This window comes from Callorhinchus milii, unplaced genomic scaffold, assembly GCF_018977255.1.
Source record: "Callorhinchus milii isolate IMCB2004 unplaced genomic scaffold, IMCB_Cmil_1.0 Scaffold3, whole genome shotgun sequence".
NCBI classification, from domain to species: Eukaryota; Metazoa; Chordata; class Chondrichthyes; order Chimaeriformes; family Callorhinchidae; genus Callorhinchus; species Callorhinchus milii.
In genome coordinates this window covers 57,062,692-57,079,875 of record NW_024704744.1, presented here as the reverse complement: position 1 = coordinate 57,079,875, position 17,184 = coordinate 57,062,692, and the positions used below count along the sequence as shown (strand labels likewise).

The window sequence follows — 17,184 nt, the reverse complement described above, 5'->3', positions numbered from 1 at the left end:
ACAAAATCTGTTTAAGAGCCACTTGTCTGTCTGTAGGAATTCAACACTAGCGGCAAATTAACATGATCTTTGGGAGGTTAACACCTAGGGGTCGAAATTCCGTGTGTATCACTGCTACCGTAGATATGGTAACATTGAGATATTTGGGGGAGTAAATGAACATGCATGAAGGTACAAAATTGGAAAGACTTTATTTTTTTTTGGTGAGGGGGGGGGATTGGATGGTTGTGCTGTGAAGCAAGTGCTTTCCCCCCTGCCAGAGACTATCATTCACACTGAGAATTTTTTCTGCACAACCAATCCCATTAATTTTTCCACAGACCAAACACCTTTACTCCAGCGCCATCAACATCACTAGAGATTTGGCCCATTTTGGTGTATATATAATAAGTTGGCTGTCCAAGTGAATGTTCCATATCCTGCCATTTATAGCAAGTGTAAACCATTGGATTATCTCAGGACCAAATACAGTATAGGGCATTAGACCCATTGAGCCATTACTTAAACTGCAGTAGTTTGAGACCAAGGTTCAGTATTCTTTTAACAGAGATAATGCTATAACTGAGAGCCTAAGATCAGGGGGTGTTGTGTATTGCAAACAGTTATACATTTACAAGAGGTACACAGGTATATGTTGAATTATTTTATTTCAGTTATAGTCACTGTGAAACATACAGGCTGACTGTAGTTTATTTCATGTCTACAGCTGACCATCCGTTGAAGCCAAAGAATGTGAAGTTGCTGTCTCATGAAAAGGGATTGAAAGTACTGTGGGAACCACCCAAAGATATATCTAACAGGCCTGTAGATCGCTATAACATTGGCTATGGTAAATCACCAAATAGCCTCAAATTTATCAAAGTGGAAAAAGATAAACGCTCTCAAATATTGGAGGACGTGGGTAAGTAGATGTGCTCTAATCTTCATATGATCAGCCAATGATAGCTGAAGACACAAAACAGTTATAAATCTTCAGTTATTTGACCTTGATTTGCATTTAATTGAATTAATGCAGTTGTTGTATCGGACAATTAATTTCCTATAGTTTGGCAGTGTGCTGATGTAAGCCATATGTTGCAGAGCCTGGGGAGGTGTACTTTGTGGTGGTGACTGCAGAAAACCAGCACGGAGTGAGCCATCCAGTGTACAGAGCTAATAATGCAGCCGGTAAGTGACACAGTACATTGTGCAAATTCATTCAAATGGTTAATGGTGCGAAACTTGAGAAACAAGATACTGCGGTAGGGTTCAATTATTCTAACACATAACTCATCGAGTAAAGACGTTCCTATTAAAGCCATTATGTTTGGCATTAATGTAAACCACATAGAGAATGAAACCTTGAGTCAATTGAATGTCTGATTGCACTTGGCTCAACTGGCTTTGGGTCTTCCACTGTTAAAATGACCTTTAGGTAACATTAACCCCCACCCCCCCACCACACACCCACAAATATTTTGCTGTGACATGAATTGTGGATTTGTCTTGGTAAAAGTGCTTGAACTTGAAATGTGATCTCTTTAAGAAAATAACAATTAAGGAATGAGAAGAGAAAGCCAATCGTTCTATCCAATGTACTCAGGCATCCTGGTTCAGTTTTAAAAAGGATTTTTATTCTAATTCTAACCCATATTTCGCGGCTCCCCGCTGAATCTTGAACTGTTCCTATTAGTCTATAAGTGCTTAAGTGAGTCAGGCTCTTCATTGCGAAATAAACCTAAAATTGATACTAACCCAGCCAAGACCAAGGAGATGGTGCTAGTGGCCAAGTTAAATGATGCAGAGGTTCCCCTTTCACAGAAATGCACATTCAAAATATGCCCCTTCCTATTAAGTGTACTGAAAAGAGTAATAAACCATGAGATCTGAGGCTGTTCGTGGAACACTGCTTGAAGCCCAAAGTTAGACAGGATTGAAGATGGTGGAAATCTGATCAGTAGACCACAGCATGAAAACATTTGTTACTCCTTTTTCTTAAAGAAGAATGAAATAAAAAGGACTGTATTCTTAAACAATTTCCATTTCTGATTTAAGGAATGAAGTTAATTTATTTTCAAATATCCACATTTCCTCGACCCCCTTGCCCCACACCCACACACATCTCCACCCACTATCTGAAAACTAGAAGTACTCAAACACTCAAACTCACTGAGGATTTAATAATCCTTGCATTTGATATAGCACCTTTCACATCTTCTAGACATCTCAAAGCGCTTCACAGAATAGACTGTAAAGTGAATTGACTGCATATTTGTGGACGAAATGCGGCAGCCAATTGCACACAGCAGTGTCCCACAGTCGTGGATTGAAATGACCAATTTATTATTGTTGTTTTTTGAGGGATTATTATCAGGCATGTTGAGTAAGGAAACTTGCCCAAGGTTTCACCATGCCTGGAATCGAACCCAGGTCCCAGGTCTTGCAAAATGAGTGCTCTAACCACTGAACTACAGGATTTTAGCAAGTTCCAAAGTTTTTTTTTACAGGTCTCGATTGGCATTTGCCAGTGTAGGAAACTAGCGCGTAAGACAGCATAGAAACCTTCCCAACTTGAAAGGAGCTATATTTAATACAATTTGTTGTTCTTGTTGGTCAAGGGCTCTGTCTCAAAACAAATATTACAGTTTTGACCCAAGTGTAGAAGGGGAATTTGTTCTTGAATGAATGTTGAATTCTCATATCTGCCTCATTTCTATATCTCATCTAACGAATGGTAATTCTGATAATGTAATACTTCCCCAGCATTGCATTAGAGTGTAGTTTGGACTGTGAACTCAAAGTCCAGACATGTAACTGCAGAACCCTCAAGTCTTTTGTCTAAGAAGCGAGTATGTCACCAACTGAGCCAAGCTGCTATTGCTGAGTCAAGTTATTTCCTTTATAACTTACGTAGTGTTTTCGACTATTGCTTTCTAGAAAACCTATAGAGGCTGATTTGCCATTTCTCTACATGGAAACAACCTCCATCTGATTACCTGTAGTTCTATAGCACAGGAAGATGAAATGTTAGGATACAATACATATGTAAGCTCGGCACAAACTGTACCACGATTAAATCAGAATTGGGTATTACGTCCTGGAGAGTGTATTCTCTCTCTTGTTCCTGGCAACAAGCAGCTTGGTCAATTAAAGCCTCACTTGGGATTTGTATTTTCCCTCTTAATTGCTCCAGTTGGCAAAGACGCTGCTTCAGAATACTTTCTGGAGGGAGGAACATGCTTCTTCTTGGCTTTGGCAAATAATAATAATAATAATCCTTGCATTTGATATGGCGCTTTTCATGTCTTCTCAACGTCTCAAAGCGCTTCAATGGAATGATTGCTAAATTTAATATTATGTTTATGGTATAGAGCTGAATTCCTAAGCAGTTCTGCACATTTCAGGGCACTAAAAAACAAACCCTACCAATAGCCAGCAAACAGCGTTTGACCTCTAGGATTTGATCTGAGGTTCTAGATAGATTCAACAGACTGAAATCTTACAATTCCTCTGGAATGATGAAACTCTTCTCCCAGGGTACTTAAAGAGACAAAGCAGGTGATTTGTATGACACTATCAGATATCGTGGTGATTGAGGGAGTCAGTCACCACTGCTGGGGTTCAACCAGACTGGACCCAAGCAGATATGGTTCCCATATTCAAGAAAGGTAACAGAACCATATCTAGCAACTACAGACCCGTGAGCCTGAACTGAATAATTCCAGAACTGATGGAATCAATCCAGAAAGAAGATAGAAGATTGCTTGAATTAAAAAACCCAATATATGACAGCCAGCATGGATTCAAAAAGGTGTAAATCTTGTGTGACCAACCCTCATAGACTTTCTTGAGGAGATAACATCCCAAGTTGCCTGTGGGAAGCTGTAGGATGTAACATTCTAAACTTCTCAAATACGTTTGACAGAGTACCAAATGGAAGACTCCTTCACAAACCGTGGTCATTGGGTATCAAAGGCGAGACATGGACATGGATTCAAAATTGATTGAAGCAGGAGCAGAGGGTAGCTGTTAGGGGAGCTGGGTAAAAATGGGGGGAAAGTGTTGAATAGAATAAATTATGACCATCCATTAGAAACCCTAAGATTCTTCAGCTTTGAAATGAGATATTTTAGTGGGGATCTTATAAAGGTATATAACAATTTAAAAATGGGATTGAGGAAGTATAACCAAAACAGTGCTTTGATACACAGGGTGACACAACACAAGGACATAGGTTTAGAGTTGCAAAACACAATTTCAGGACAGATACTAGGAAGTATTGTTTTACCCAGAGGTAATTATCAGCTTGAGACACATTCAGCACCACAAGTCTACTTCTCCGATCTTTATAATGAACGTGTAGGTTTAACAAAGTAGATTTGGTCTGGAAGTTGCCATTCACCCTCATACCTTGCCAACTCCCCTTTTACATGGTGAAGGACTGAATGATTTCATTTCACATTTTCAGGGGGCGAGTGGATCACGATGGATGGATTTGCTCTTATGGGTCCAGTTGCCTACAATGGAACAGTTACAGGTGCATTCTTCAATATGTCTCCCTCCTCCCTAGACAGTATTAGACAGATTTTTTTTCCAGAGGTTTGGGTGTATTAAATTATTTTAGTTATGTAGTAGTACATCACCTTTAGTGACATGAGTTTTAGTTCAATGGTAATTGATTGGAAAGAATTTTGAGACCCTGTGATTTAGTCAGTAGAAAGGAACAGTGGAAATCCCTCCTTATGTAATCCCACATTAATATCAGCTGCTTTTCTGTGCTAAGAAACAGAACAGAAGTTTCTTATTACTTATTAATTAAAAAAACTCTAATTTCTTCATCAGTAAAATACTTTATTGCCGAGTGACAATTACTTTCTGAACAGAGCTGCAGGATTGGTTAATGCGTAGGAGACTGCTGAATGCTGGGGTCTAATTTGCAGTATTTCTTAATGCGATTCCTGCAGATACAATACGGTTGATAGTTTCTACAGGTCGGGATGATGTAAGTGTCTTGTGAAGGCTAATGTATCTTAAACAGAGTCAAATGGATAAAAGCAGTTCAACGACAACAAGCTACATAAACCTGATTTGCTTGTTGGTGTACTTGACTTTTGCATTAGCTCGGAATTACACAATAGTTTGTACTCTTGTCTCTACACTCTTATAAACCCCACCTCTCCACTGACAGGTTCAGAGGCAGAGGATTTTTTTTNAACCAGGTAGCCAGACTAAAGATGTTCAAATATTGGGTGTCACCGGGCCAAAGATCTCCTTGTTTACTGTAAAGAGCTGAATGTTGCAGGTTTTCAACAGAAAGAGAGTCAAGCTCAGACTGAGGAATGCATTTGTTTTCAGAGCGGAGAGTACCAAAGAGGCCTCTCCGTGTCCGGGTCAGGACAGCAGAAGATGGACTTTCACTTCACTGGAGACCACCTCGTTCTTCCAGCTCCAAGAGTCCAGGGAGAGTTCGAAGCTATCTGTTTGGCTACGGGCCCCGCGGCAGGAGAATGCAATATGTGCCACTGCCAGAAGAGCAAAGAAGCCATAAAGTAAAAAAGCTTGGTGGGTCATAGAGTTTTTACATTAACTTTTTCAGTGCTAACGTTCTTTATGAAGGTTATCAAATATGCCGCTTGTCTGTCATGTCAAAACCCAAAGGATTTTTTTCTTAAAAAAAGTCAGAGAAAAATATAGATATCCGCAGAATATTTGAATTTGATAAAACTGTGATGATTTTTTTTGTCGCACACAAATCTTCACCGAGGCTTCATTGGCATCCAGTAAACAAATGATCATTTCAGTAGCTATCCAATTTTTCTAGTGTAGTTTAATAAGATGTTAACAAGTTAAGACTTTCTTTTTACACTGAGTCTCGTTTCTCTCTTCCCTCAGTTCCTGAATCAGTGTATGTGGTGTCTCTACAGGCTATGAACTCTCTTGGTCAGAGCGAACCTGTTTACAGGGCAGCATTGACCAAACGCAAAATGGCAGGTGAGTTGGTCAGCATACAAGTGCAAGTAATATGAAGACATGGTCCATGACACTGGGAAAATTCACCCAAACAACAACCAGACCTTGGTTTGACATGTCAAGTAAGAGGTGTTATCTCTTACAATGTAGCGCTTCCTCAGCAGCTGGAGTGTCAGATTAGGAGCTCAAGTCCCAGAGTGGAGCCTGAACCCACCATCTTTTACCCCAAAGCTGAGAGTGCGACCAACTGAGCCAAACTGAGGCTGTTACAACGAGTTTGAACCAGTAAATATTGGGGGGTTTTCTAGTACTTCACAGTTTGCAATTCTGATTGCACCTTTACTTTATGTTGGATATTTGACAGAACTGTGGCTGTTTCGGATTATTACCATCTACCTGTCTGTCTGTCTTATTGCTTTTAGAGGCTGATGAGCTGCACAAGCCAAGAGACATTACAGTGCGAGTTCTGGGTTCACAGTCTCTACTTGTTATGTGGGTCGATCCTGGACTGAAGAAGGAAAAAAATCCCAATGTCGGCAGTACTAGGTACAGACTTGGAGCATGGATTGGAAAATAATGCAGACTCCCTCCCTCCAGTCCTACTTTGGAGTGTGAGCATAGACTATGAGTTCAAAGTCCTCATATGGGTTTGAATCCACAAATGTCTGAATTAGAGCCGACAGTGCTACTAACTGAGCCACACTGACACCAGGATGAGATCAAATGGGCTGAAGCATCTTCTTTACCTCTGTCATTACTCTCAGTGTTGTGAGAAGAGGATCTACATTCCTGTTCCTGCTCCAAATCACTTTTACTGGGGCTGAGGAGCTCTGCCAGTGCATAATGAAGTGACGCTCAGATCTCTGTGAAGCGGAGCTGAACACTGGCAATTTTTTTAATATCGTGAAATAGCCAGGATTAATATCTGATATCTGAATTCAATAGAGGTCATTGTGTATTAGCTAGCTTCAATTGGTGTAATATTGCGCAAGGTCAATATTATTAAATTCACCTAATTTTCTTAACCTGGTATTTTAGGCACTACACTGTTAAGTACAGAGAGAAAGGAGAATCGGCCAAATGGGAATACAAGACTTCATCTCACAGGCGTGTGATGGTTGACAAGCTATCGCCTGACTCCATATATGAATTCTCTGTTCGCACTTCACAAGGAGAGAGAGATGGGACATGGAGTGCTTCAGTCTTCCAAAGAACTCCCGAGTCTGGTACGTTTTCAAAGCTGAGTACTAGAAAATTATTCAGGAGCTTGTTCAATCCACAATTACTTCTTGTTTCATTGTGAAACTGTGCTAAATTCAACGATAAAATCTGAATGAATTTGTCTTTCTCTGTGTTAAGTGATCGATGCTGTTCATTCAGATGTCGTTCACATAATTACTTGTCTTTGATCAGTGAGGGGAACATGCACATTCTGACAGGCACAACTTATTCTTGTGAGAGTACACTCAGGTGAGGACCAACCAGATGACACCTAGAGAAAAACAGCTCATTTTTATTGTTTGTTGACTGAAACATAGTCGCATTATTTTAAGTAGAGTAACATTTAAAACACAGCGAGCCGCATATATAAACTATATAAACTTAATAAAGTAGTTGACAACAAGCACCACATGAGGAAAATTCTATAAATATTGGCCAGATGTGCTCATGTAGTTAAATGGCATATAAGCTCGTTTTCACATTTTACAGATAGGCTAGTGACAGCAGGCTAAGGCAAAGCTATCTTTCCCTTGGAGTTGCTCAGTCAGAAAGGCTTGCCATTGACTGGAATCTACAACCAAATATTTTCATGGTCTTAGTCTTAATATCATAGTTGTAAAATCCAATGCTCTGGCCATGCAGAATTTTGGACACTTCTTAAATACAGTCTTAATTTGGAAGCCAGTTTTCTTAAACTGTTGAAAAACAATTTCAAAATTAAGACTTGTTTATGAATTGTCAGAAGTTATGCAAAATCTTAAATTTCATGACAAATGTCCTAGGGCTAGGACCATGAGAAATGAAAAATTTCTGATTCCAAGGGGGAGAATGTGTTATATACAGTTACACAGAGTGATACGGCATGGAAACAAGCCACTTGGCTCAACTAGTGCATACCATCCATGTTTATACTCCACACAAGCCTAACCCCTCCTATTCCCCTTCTTCTATAGCTCTCTGAGTACAGGTATAATTCCTTGTCTACTGGAACTACCTGCATTGACTTTATAAAATCTGGTAATGCTTTGAAATGTTTGCTAAACGAAGACTAAATAGAGTCAACTCACTTTACAATATATTCTGTGAAATGCTTAGAGATGTCTCAACGATGTGATAAGGTGCTATATCAAATGCAAGGATTATTGTTCTTATTGTTATTATTATTTAAATCATTATAAATGATAAATTTATGGATTCATTTGTATTAATGCAATCTTTGCACATCGTTTCAAGTGGATTGCTTGTTCTGGAGCTCTGTGAAACAAAGGACACTTTACTTTTCTGAGGGCTTCCATCGTAAGGAAGGAATTCTCAGAAGTCAGTATCTATCAATTCTGAACTTTTATCCACCCCACAAACTGGCTCATCCGTTGAGTCTTAGTGTCTCTACATTGGCCCATTGCATTCAAACACTTTACGATGTGTGAAGATGTACACAAATGACAGATAAGCGTTGTCTCCCATGGTTTACATCGTGACACTCTTCTCTATATAAATGCAGCTCCTACCTCCAGTCCAGAGAACTTCGAAGTAACCCCATTAGGTCAGCAAGGAACGGCAGTGACTGCATCCTGGGACCCACCCAGTGAGAACTCTGAGAAGATCAAAGGTAGGAGATATAAATGTTGTTTTTCATTTTATCGATGGAACATCTGTGAATCTGCACCTTAAAAAGAAACTTGTATCCTTTCCTGGGCGATCAAATTATGTACAAGGATGCAAAAAATACAACTTCATTGTTACAGTATCTTGTTAATTTTTGAAATATTTTGCTGTGTTTCAAGTTTTAGAAAAAAAAGGTATTTTCCTAATGTTTTGCTCTAGCTCGCAGACTGCATTACAGCCGCTCAGTGGAGGCTACTAAGCGCTAGCACACTCTTTGGATTATACTCACATCGACCTTCACTGAACTAGTGAGATAAGTAGCAATATCAATGGCAAGTTACGTAGTTTTAGCTGGTTAGACTCCAGCAGTACCGCAACACACACTCTGGGGTCCCCAAGCCTTGGCTCTTGCCAACCTGCGCCTAATACTTTCCGGAATTAGGTAAACAGGATGTGTCCCTACAGGGAGAGAGTGCGCATTCCGTTCCAACAATCTATCTTTGGGATTTCCGTGTGTTGGTGGGATGCATGGAGATCTCAATTTGCTTTGGATACTCTTAAGCATGGTAAATGATTTTCCGCTTGAGACAGACAACCAGCTGACCAAAAAAAAGTAGTGAAATGGGGCAGGATTTGTTGAATGGAAATGGTGAGATTGTAAACCTACAATCTTTGACTGTGATGTTGTGTTAAAATCCTCAGAAGTGTAGGAAATTAAGCTGGTGCACACTTGCATTTAAGTCCTTAGAACAATAGGAATGCGCAGCGCAGAAGATGGACATTCGGCCTATCGTGTCTATTTAGTTCTTTGAAAGAACAATCCTTTCAGTTCCATTTACCAGCCTTTTCCCCTTACCCCTACAGGTATTTCTGTTTACATGTCTGTCTACAGTAGTTCCTCTTTAAAAGTTATTCTGGATCGTGTCTCGACAACCACCCTTTTCAGGGCATTCCATATCTTAACAACAATTTGAGCAAAAATGTCTCCAAGCATCCCCTTTGGTCCCTTGCTAACTGACTTAATGTCTCCCTATTGACTCTATCAAAACCCCTCATGATTTTACTGACATCTGTTGGATGATTATTCTCATTATTGTTAACCTTTACAAAACATAATTTACATGTAGAGCAGAGATTTCATGAGATTAGTTCTTTATGACCCAGATAAAAAGAAGAAATACCCTGGTTAACTAAGGCTATAATGCGTGAGAAATTTTGTAACCATTATTTGTGAATATTTTGATGCTTGTAGACCAAGTGTTGTGCGGAAAGTAAGAACAGACACATGTTCTAATGTGCCATCTAAATCCAGAGCTTCTTTTGGGATCAAACATGTGCAGGAGATTTTTTTTATTTTGATGACCAAATCAGAATATCTCTTTGAATAACCATGTCAAAATTAATGCATAGATTCCTGAGTACAGAGTTAAACTCCAAATTAATTTGATGCCATGTTTCTGATTTGAATTCAAATGTGAGTTTGAACAGGACTATTTAAAAAAAATGTTCTGGGAAAGGATTCTGTTACCAGTAACATTAATGCAGCATTTGACAATAAAGAGTGCTCTTTCTCCAAACCATTGAATGTAACACATTTTGTGAAGGATAATGTTATTGCTGTTTTAGTATGAGTAACTATGCATTCCAATCCAATATTTAGTCAGTGCATTTACTTAAAGCCGGAATTCATGATGTGTTTATTATTCATTATTATATTCATGAATATTATATTAAATACACAAATAGTGATTGAATACCCAAACTGAATGCAACTGAATATCAGTGTGATATGACTTTGTTTTAAAATAAGTTAACTGTTTTATGCTGAATTCAATTTTGTGATGTCATCTTAGAGTTATTATTTGGAATTAGAGTATTTGTGTTAAAACATAAAAGCTCAGTTGCTTTTTGTTAAAACATGACATTGCGTATATAGCTGGTTGTGGATTCCATGTCTTTCACATGTGTTGTATTTTAATGTCATCTCATTTTGTAACAGAATTGAACTGTTATCTAGTGCATTGCTAATCAGCAAATATTAGCAATGCACCTTGTGATTCATTCTTTCCCATACAGTCCCTCCGCTGGAAACAGAGTTGTTTTCAGTTGTCTCCTTCCAACCATCTGCCAAATCATTTCAGAATACATTATTTCATACGCCCCGGCTCTCAAACCATTCGGAGCAAAGGCTATCACTTTTCCTGGGGACATTACAACCGCCAGAGTTGATGGTCTGCAGCCTGGGGAGCGCTATGTTTTCAAAATTCGAGCAGCAAACAGGAGAGGACAAGGTCCTCAGTCAAAAGCCCTCAGTGTGGCTATGCCAAAAAGTAAGCATCATACCTCTTCGTGATGTGGCCTGCCACCTCCAAGCTTGTCATTGGCATAATCGCTTTCTCAATGACATCCTTTGGCTGCATCAAAATTTTATCTGAACATGCTTGCATCACAACTAATGTTGCATTCCACGTGATACACTCTCTGACAGGCCCAATCCAAGCTTTATATTTATACTGGATAATTTGTGCCTGTACAACAACAGGAAATGTCACAGTCAAAGCAGTGTGTTGGTAACATTTCATTCGGTACATTAAGCGTTTGAAGTTTATAAAAAAAAAGTTTACTTTAGCATAGAATTTAAATAAGAAAATCAAATGCACCATGTGTGCTGCCCTTCAACTAATGAGGGATTTATGTGCCATGAGCATATATATGAGCAAGGCCCATTCTGTTTGTGTCAGGGTTTTAGTAGATGGGAAACTGGTTTCTTTACAGCTTCTTTTCGCTTATTCCACGTTTCATTTTAAGAATCAAAAATATGGGGGGGAGGCGGGTTAGTGACGTCTCCTTCAGGCTCTGATGGCTCTAAGATGACATGCCCGGTAATTCGATCCTTTGTGGCGGTCTCAGTAGTCTGATAGACCAGTCCGCCTGTTACATAGATGGATCAATCTATCGATGAGAACGGTCCTTTTCACCTTTCACACCCAGTTAAATTCAGTTTACACTTGAAACTCCTGGACTGTACTTCTTATTGATGGTTCACTTCATTGATAGGTTTCTGCAACATTAGTTGTTTTATTCCATACATTGCTTGCTGCATTGCTCTCCAAAACCTTCCAGCTGTGCTGTTTGAATGCCTGCTTCGCTTTTCAGTAAGAAAGAGTAAATTAAATAACCTCTTTGATAATAAAATAGAGCATGACTGTCTTAAGATGTTTAGAATTTACAAAAAAAGTAAATATTAAACTGCTTATATATATATGTATATATATTCATGAAAGCAGATTTCTCCTTTTGTCGAAAGTGAAAGTAGCGTTCAGAGTGAATAATTTGTCTTGGTTTTTTGGTAGCCAGCAATACTGCTTCAGCTTTCCGAGCTAGGATCCATGAAAAACCAGAGACTTCTGCAGAATTACCTACATCCAAGCCCTCTTACTCCCACACGTCCCTTACAAAAATGGCATCTACACATGTTCAATCTTCACCCGTTTCCAGAGCAGTGACTCCTGACTCTGTCATCAGATCAAAGACAAGGAAAGCTTCCTCTCTCTTACCTAAGTCCCACTCAGCGTTGTCAGAGACCCTGTCCTCACCAGCATCTGATAATAAAACTATTAAAGCCTCACGTTTCTCATCTGCTTCATTATATCCTCTTTCTTCACCCTCAACACCCTTAAGGAATTCAGCCCCAGACCTGAGGAGAAAACCGTTTGCGAGGACCAGGCATGCCTCTTCCATATTACCATCCACCCGATTTCACCCAAGGACGAGAACCTCTGATGCCAATCCAAACTTTAGAAAGCAAATCTCTTCTGGCTCATCGGTTTTGTCAGTTCTCACAGATAATGAAACCAAAGAGCCAAGTCAAGATCAGTCCAAATCCCCATCTTTTTCTTCAACCAGATCCTCTTCTATCTATTCAGAGGAAGACAAAGAAGAGAAAAGCCAAGAAGAAGAAAGTGAAGAGGAAGAACAGGAGCTGGAGGGAAAGGAGGAGCAAGAGGGAAAAGAAGAACTAGAAGACCTGGACGAAGAGGGAGAGAAAAGAAAAAGACTTTTAAGTGAAAGGAATTCAATGTTTACAAAGTCAAAGGAATTAAATCCCAACTCAGTATTACGTAGACAGTTGCAATCACATAAGGAAAACAGACCAATTCAATCCTTGTCCAAAACATCATTGAAACCATCAGTATCATCATCCTCAACTCTCCCATCTTCCTCTCAGTTACCAAGGTCACGGCCATTCTTGAGAAGGACAGCAAAGAAACCACCATCTACTTCCCATGTTTCTCGAGGAAATGTACCTTGGGCTGCTTCTACTAAAAGAAGAGTGACCCCTGATGGAAAGCCAGTTTTCTCCTCTGTACCAGTGCAGTCTGTTCCTTCACCACCTGTTGTGTCCTCTTCTGCCACACGGTTGAGAAGTTCCCATTCATCTTCACCAACAAATCCTGCCTCAGGCTCCAGTCTTATGGACACAAGATCTGTATCTGCGCGTGAGAGACGACCAAATCCTACCCCATCTACCCCTTCTTCTCCTGCCTTGTTACCCTCTTCAAAATCATTAAGGAATTATCACCGATCGTCACTGACTCATCCTCGTATAGGCTCCAGCAGTTCTAATCGCAGAGTGTTGTCTGGAGCTGATGCAAAGCAACTATCCGACTCTCTGCTTTCTCAGTCATCTTCTTTGCCATCAAATCCTTTCACTAGTAACCAAATGATAACTGCTGCTAAAAGAAAGCCAACCACATCTGGTGGTTCTTCTCACTCCCCAGCCTCATCAGTCCAGTCCTCTCCTATAGCAGGAAAAGGGTCACAACAACAGTCCTCTCGTATTAATCCCCTTTTACGTTCACGATCATCTGACGCTAGCATAATAACTGCTGCTGAAAGAAAGTCAGCGATATCCGGTGGTACTTTGCACTCCTTCCCAACCTCATCAGTCCAGTCCTCTACTATAGTAGGAAAAAGGTTACAACAACAGTCCTCCCATACAAATCCCTTTTTACGTTCAAGTTCATCATCTGATATTAGCATAAACACTGCTGCTGAAAGAAAGCCATCTACCTCTGATGGTTCCTCTTATTCCCCATCCTCTGCTGTCCAGTCCTCTTCTGTACCAGGAAAAGGGTTACAACAACAGTCCTCCCATGCTAATCCCTTTTTACATTCACATTCATCTGACATCAGCATAAAAACTGCTGCTGAAAGAAAGCCATCGACATCTGATGGGTCCTTTCCATCTCTTCCATCCTCATCAGTCCAATCCTTCTTGGTTCCATTGACAGGTTCACGTTCATCCTCTCGTACAAACCCTGTTTTACGTTCCAGTTCTTTTAACACCAGGATAACACCTGGTACTGAAAGAAAGTCTGTTATATCCAGTGGTTCCTCTAAGTCTGTTCCAGCTTCATCAGAACAGTCCTCATCCCGATCTTCAGAGGATGCTCATTCATCTGTCCCATCAATTCCTGACTCAAGTTTCTCTAACAGAGGGATGACACTCCATCCTGAAAGAAAACCATCCTCCTCTTCTGTTTCATCTCAGTCTCTTCCTTCTTCATCATCCAGGTCTTCTTCTACAGCATCAAAGGGCTCCCAGTCATCCTCCCTCACAAACCCTTTGCTTCGCTTCAGGTCAGCTAACACCAGATTTGCATCTAGTCCTGAAAGAAAGAAAATTGTGTCTTTTTCTGCACAGTCCTCATCTTCTGAACCATCAGAACATTCTCAGTCATCTTTACCAACAAATCCTTCCTCTGGCTCCCGTTTTCAGACTCCCCGGGTGGCTGGTGATCCAAATAAAGCCTCAACATCACTGTCTGCTTCTTCCACTTTACAAGGACAATCCCATTCTGAACTCAAAAAATCCTACTTAGGCTCTGATTTTGCTAACAAACAGGATACAACTAGTCATGGAACACAAGCAGTTCCCTCTTCTGTTGGAGTTCACTCTGTGCCAACATCACCTGAACGGTCATCTTCTATAGCTTCAGGACATGGCACTCAGCCATCTTCATCATTGCTGCTTCCTTCAGGCTCTAGGCAAACAAAGCCAAGAAGGGTCTTTCCTCCCTCTTCTCCATCCTCCCCACATTTTTCTGCATCATATCCCCTCTCCCCTTCCTCGCCTCAACACCGTTTCATGGGAACAAGGAAACGGTTCCCCCTAAGGACAAGTAGCAATGGAAATGTAGTGCGTGGAGGCAGGTTCCGTCAATTTGTAAAGCAGAACCACAAACAAGGTAAATCTTTCTGAACTTGTTGAAATGTATTTTAAATATTGGTGGTCCAACTTACTACAATTGTAAACTGATTCGGTCTTCTTTTTGTGAATATTGTGGAGTCCTATAGCTCAGTAGTTAGAGCATTCGCCTCGCAAGAGAGAGACCTGGGTTTGATTCCCGCAGGGCAAAATGTTGGGCAAATTTCCTTACTGCACACACCTCTGTTTACCTAGCATCATATCCCGTCTCCCCTTCCTCGCTTCAACACCGTTTCATGGGAACAAGGATTCTCCACGAATGGTTTTTCCTCCGGCCCCCACACTGTCTCGTGCGGTGTCCCTCAAGGCTCTGTCCTCGGTCCCCTCCTCTTCACCCTCTACATGCTCCCCTTGGTGACATCATCTGCAGACATGGGGTTAACTTCCACATGTATGCGGATGACACCCAACTCTACCTTTCTTCCTCTACCCTCAACTCCACGACCACCGATGTCCTGACAGCCTGCCTGTCCGACATCGAGTCCTGGATGAGAGACAACTTTCTCCAGCTCAACGTGCGCAAAACTGAGGCCCTCCTGATTGGCTCGCGTCAGCGCCTCCGCACCTCAGGCGCTGACAGCATCAGCATCCAAGGCTGCACTCTCCACCTCTCAAAGTCAATCAGGAACCTCGGGGTTCTGTTCGATCCTGAGCTGTCCTTTCTCCCTCATATCCGCGCCACAACTGGCACCGCCTTCCATCATCTCCGGAATGTCCCAACCCTCCACCATTCCATACCATCCATGGAAAAAATGTCTTCCCTCTCCCTCTCCACTGCCCTGGAGTCATCTGAACTCCTACACCTCTGGCCCTCCCTGACCGATCTCTCCTCCTCACTCTCCTTTCTCCACAACTCCCTCTCCTCCATTCTGAACTCCCTTGGTACCCTGATCTCCAGAACTGCCTCATACTCCCGTAAATCCCCCTGGTACACCAGGAATCTCCATTCCCTCAAGGCACAAGTGCGAGCTGCCGAACACACCTGGACCAAATCCAAACTAACGGTCCATCGGCAGGTTTGGCTTCACCAGACCAAGATCTACCGCTGCCCTCTTGCCTCCGCCAAATCCTCCCTCTACTCCAAGTAGAAGTAGAAGTGGAGGCAAAGGACAACCCCTGGCTTCTCTTTTTCACCACTAACCGTCTCCTTCGTCCACCTTCCCACACCTCGCCCATCCTCTCCTCAAACGCCAACTGTGAGGAGATGCTGAACTTGCTCAAATCCAAAATCGAGGGGTTACGTTCAACCACCTCAGCCCCGTCCACAGCCATCCCCACATCAACTCTCCCTCATGACCCATCTCCACCCATCCCCCCCTATACTACTTTGACCCTATCTCTCCCTCCTCCCTCACCATGACTGTCCGCAAACTCAAACCCACCACCTGCTCCCTCGATCCCATCCCCACCTCTCTCCTCGTCTCCCAGCTCAACCTTCTGGCCCCACTCCTGTACGATGTCATCAACCTCTCCCTGACCACTGGTTCAACTCCCACACCCCCTAAAAATAGCTGTCATCACCCCCATCCTGAAAAAACCTTTCCTGGATCCATCCCTCCTCTCCTGCTACTGCCCCATCTCTTACCTCCCATTCGTCTCCAAGGTCCGGGAACGAGTCGTTCGGTCCCAGCTCCGCTCCTTTCTCACTGCCCAACAGCATGGAAACAGCCCCGGTCAAAGTCACTAACGACTTTCTGAACATCTGTGATCAGGGTTCCCTCTACCTCCTTGTCCACCTCGACCTCTCTGCCGCTTTTGATACTGTCGTCCCCTCCATCATTTCACGGTTTCTTCTCCAGCCCCCTGCACTGTCACGTCTGGCGTCCCCCAGGGCTCTGTCCTTGGCCCTCTCCTCTTTAATATCTACATACTCCCACTTGGTGATATCATCCGCAGACATGGGATGATGTCAATTTCCACATGTATGCGGATGATACCCAACTCTATCTTTCTGCCTCCAATCTCAACTCCAGGACCACTGCTGTCCTGACAGTCCTGGATGAGGGCAAATTTCCAATAGTTGAATGTGAACAAGACTGAGGCCCTCCTGATTGGCTCGCGCCAGCACCTCTGCACCTCAGGCTCTGGCAGCATCAACCTCCATGGTTGCACACTTCAACTCACCAAGCCAGTCAGGA

General features: G+C 41.8%; 1 protein-coding gene across 1 annotated transcript in view; it reads left to right on the top strand.

Annotated features, from left to right (window-relative positions):
• fndc1 (fibronectin type III domain containing 1) overlaps window positions 1-17,184 on the top strand; it is a 55,462-nt gene that overhangs the window by 15,014 nt on the left and 23,264 nt on the right. The window contains exons 2-11 of the mRNA XM_042333385.1: window positions 707-901; window positions 1,081-1,167; window positions 4,448-4,516; window positions 5,335-5,541; window positions 5,872-5,970; window positions 6,372-6,495; window positions 6,988-7,175; window positions 8,672-8,779; window positions 10,917-11,105; window positions 12,129-15,026. Coding sequence (XP_042189319.1) covers window positions 707-901; window positions 1,081-1,167; window positions 4,448-4,516; window positions 5,335-5,541; window positions 5,872-5,970; window positions 6,372-6,495; window positions 6,988-7,175; window positions 8,672-8,779; window positions 10,917-11,105; window positions 12,129-15,026 — 4,164 coding nt within the window. The remainder of the gene's footprint in view (window positions 1-706; window positions 902-1,080; window positions 1,168-4,447; window positions 4,517-5,334; window positions 5,542-5,871; window positions 5,971-6,371; window positions 6,496-6,987; window positions 7,176-8,671; window positions 8,780-10,916; window positions 11,106-12,128; window positions 15,027-17,184) is intronic.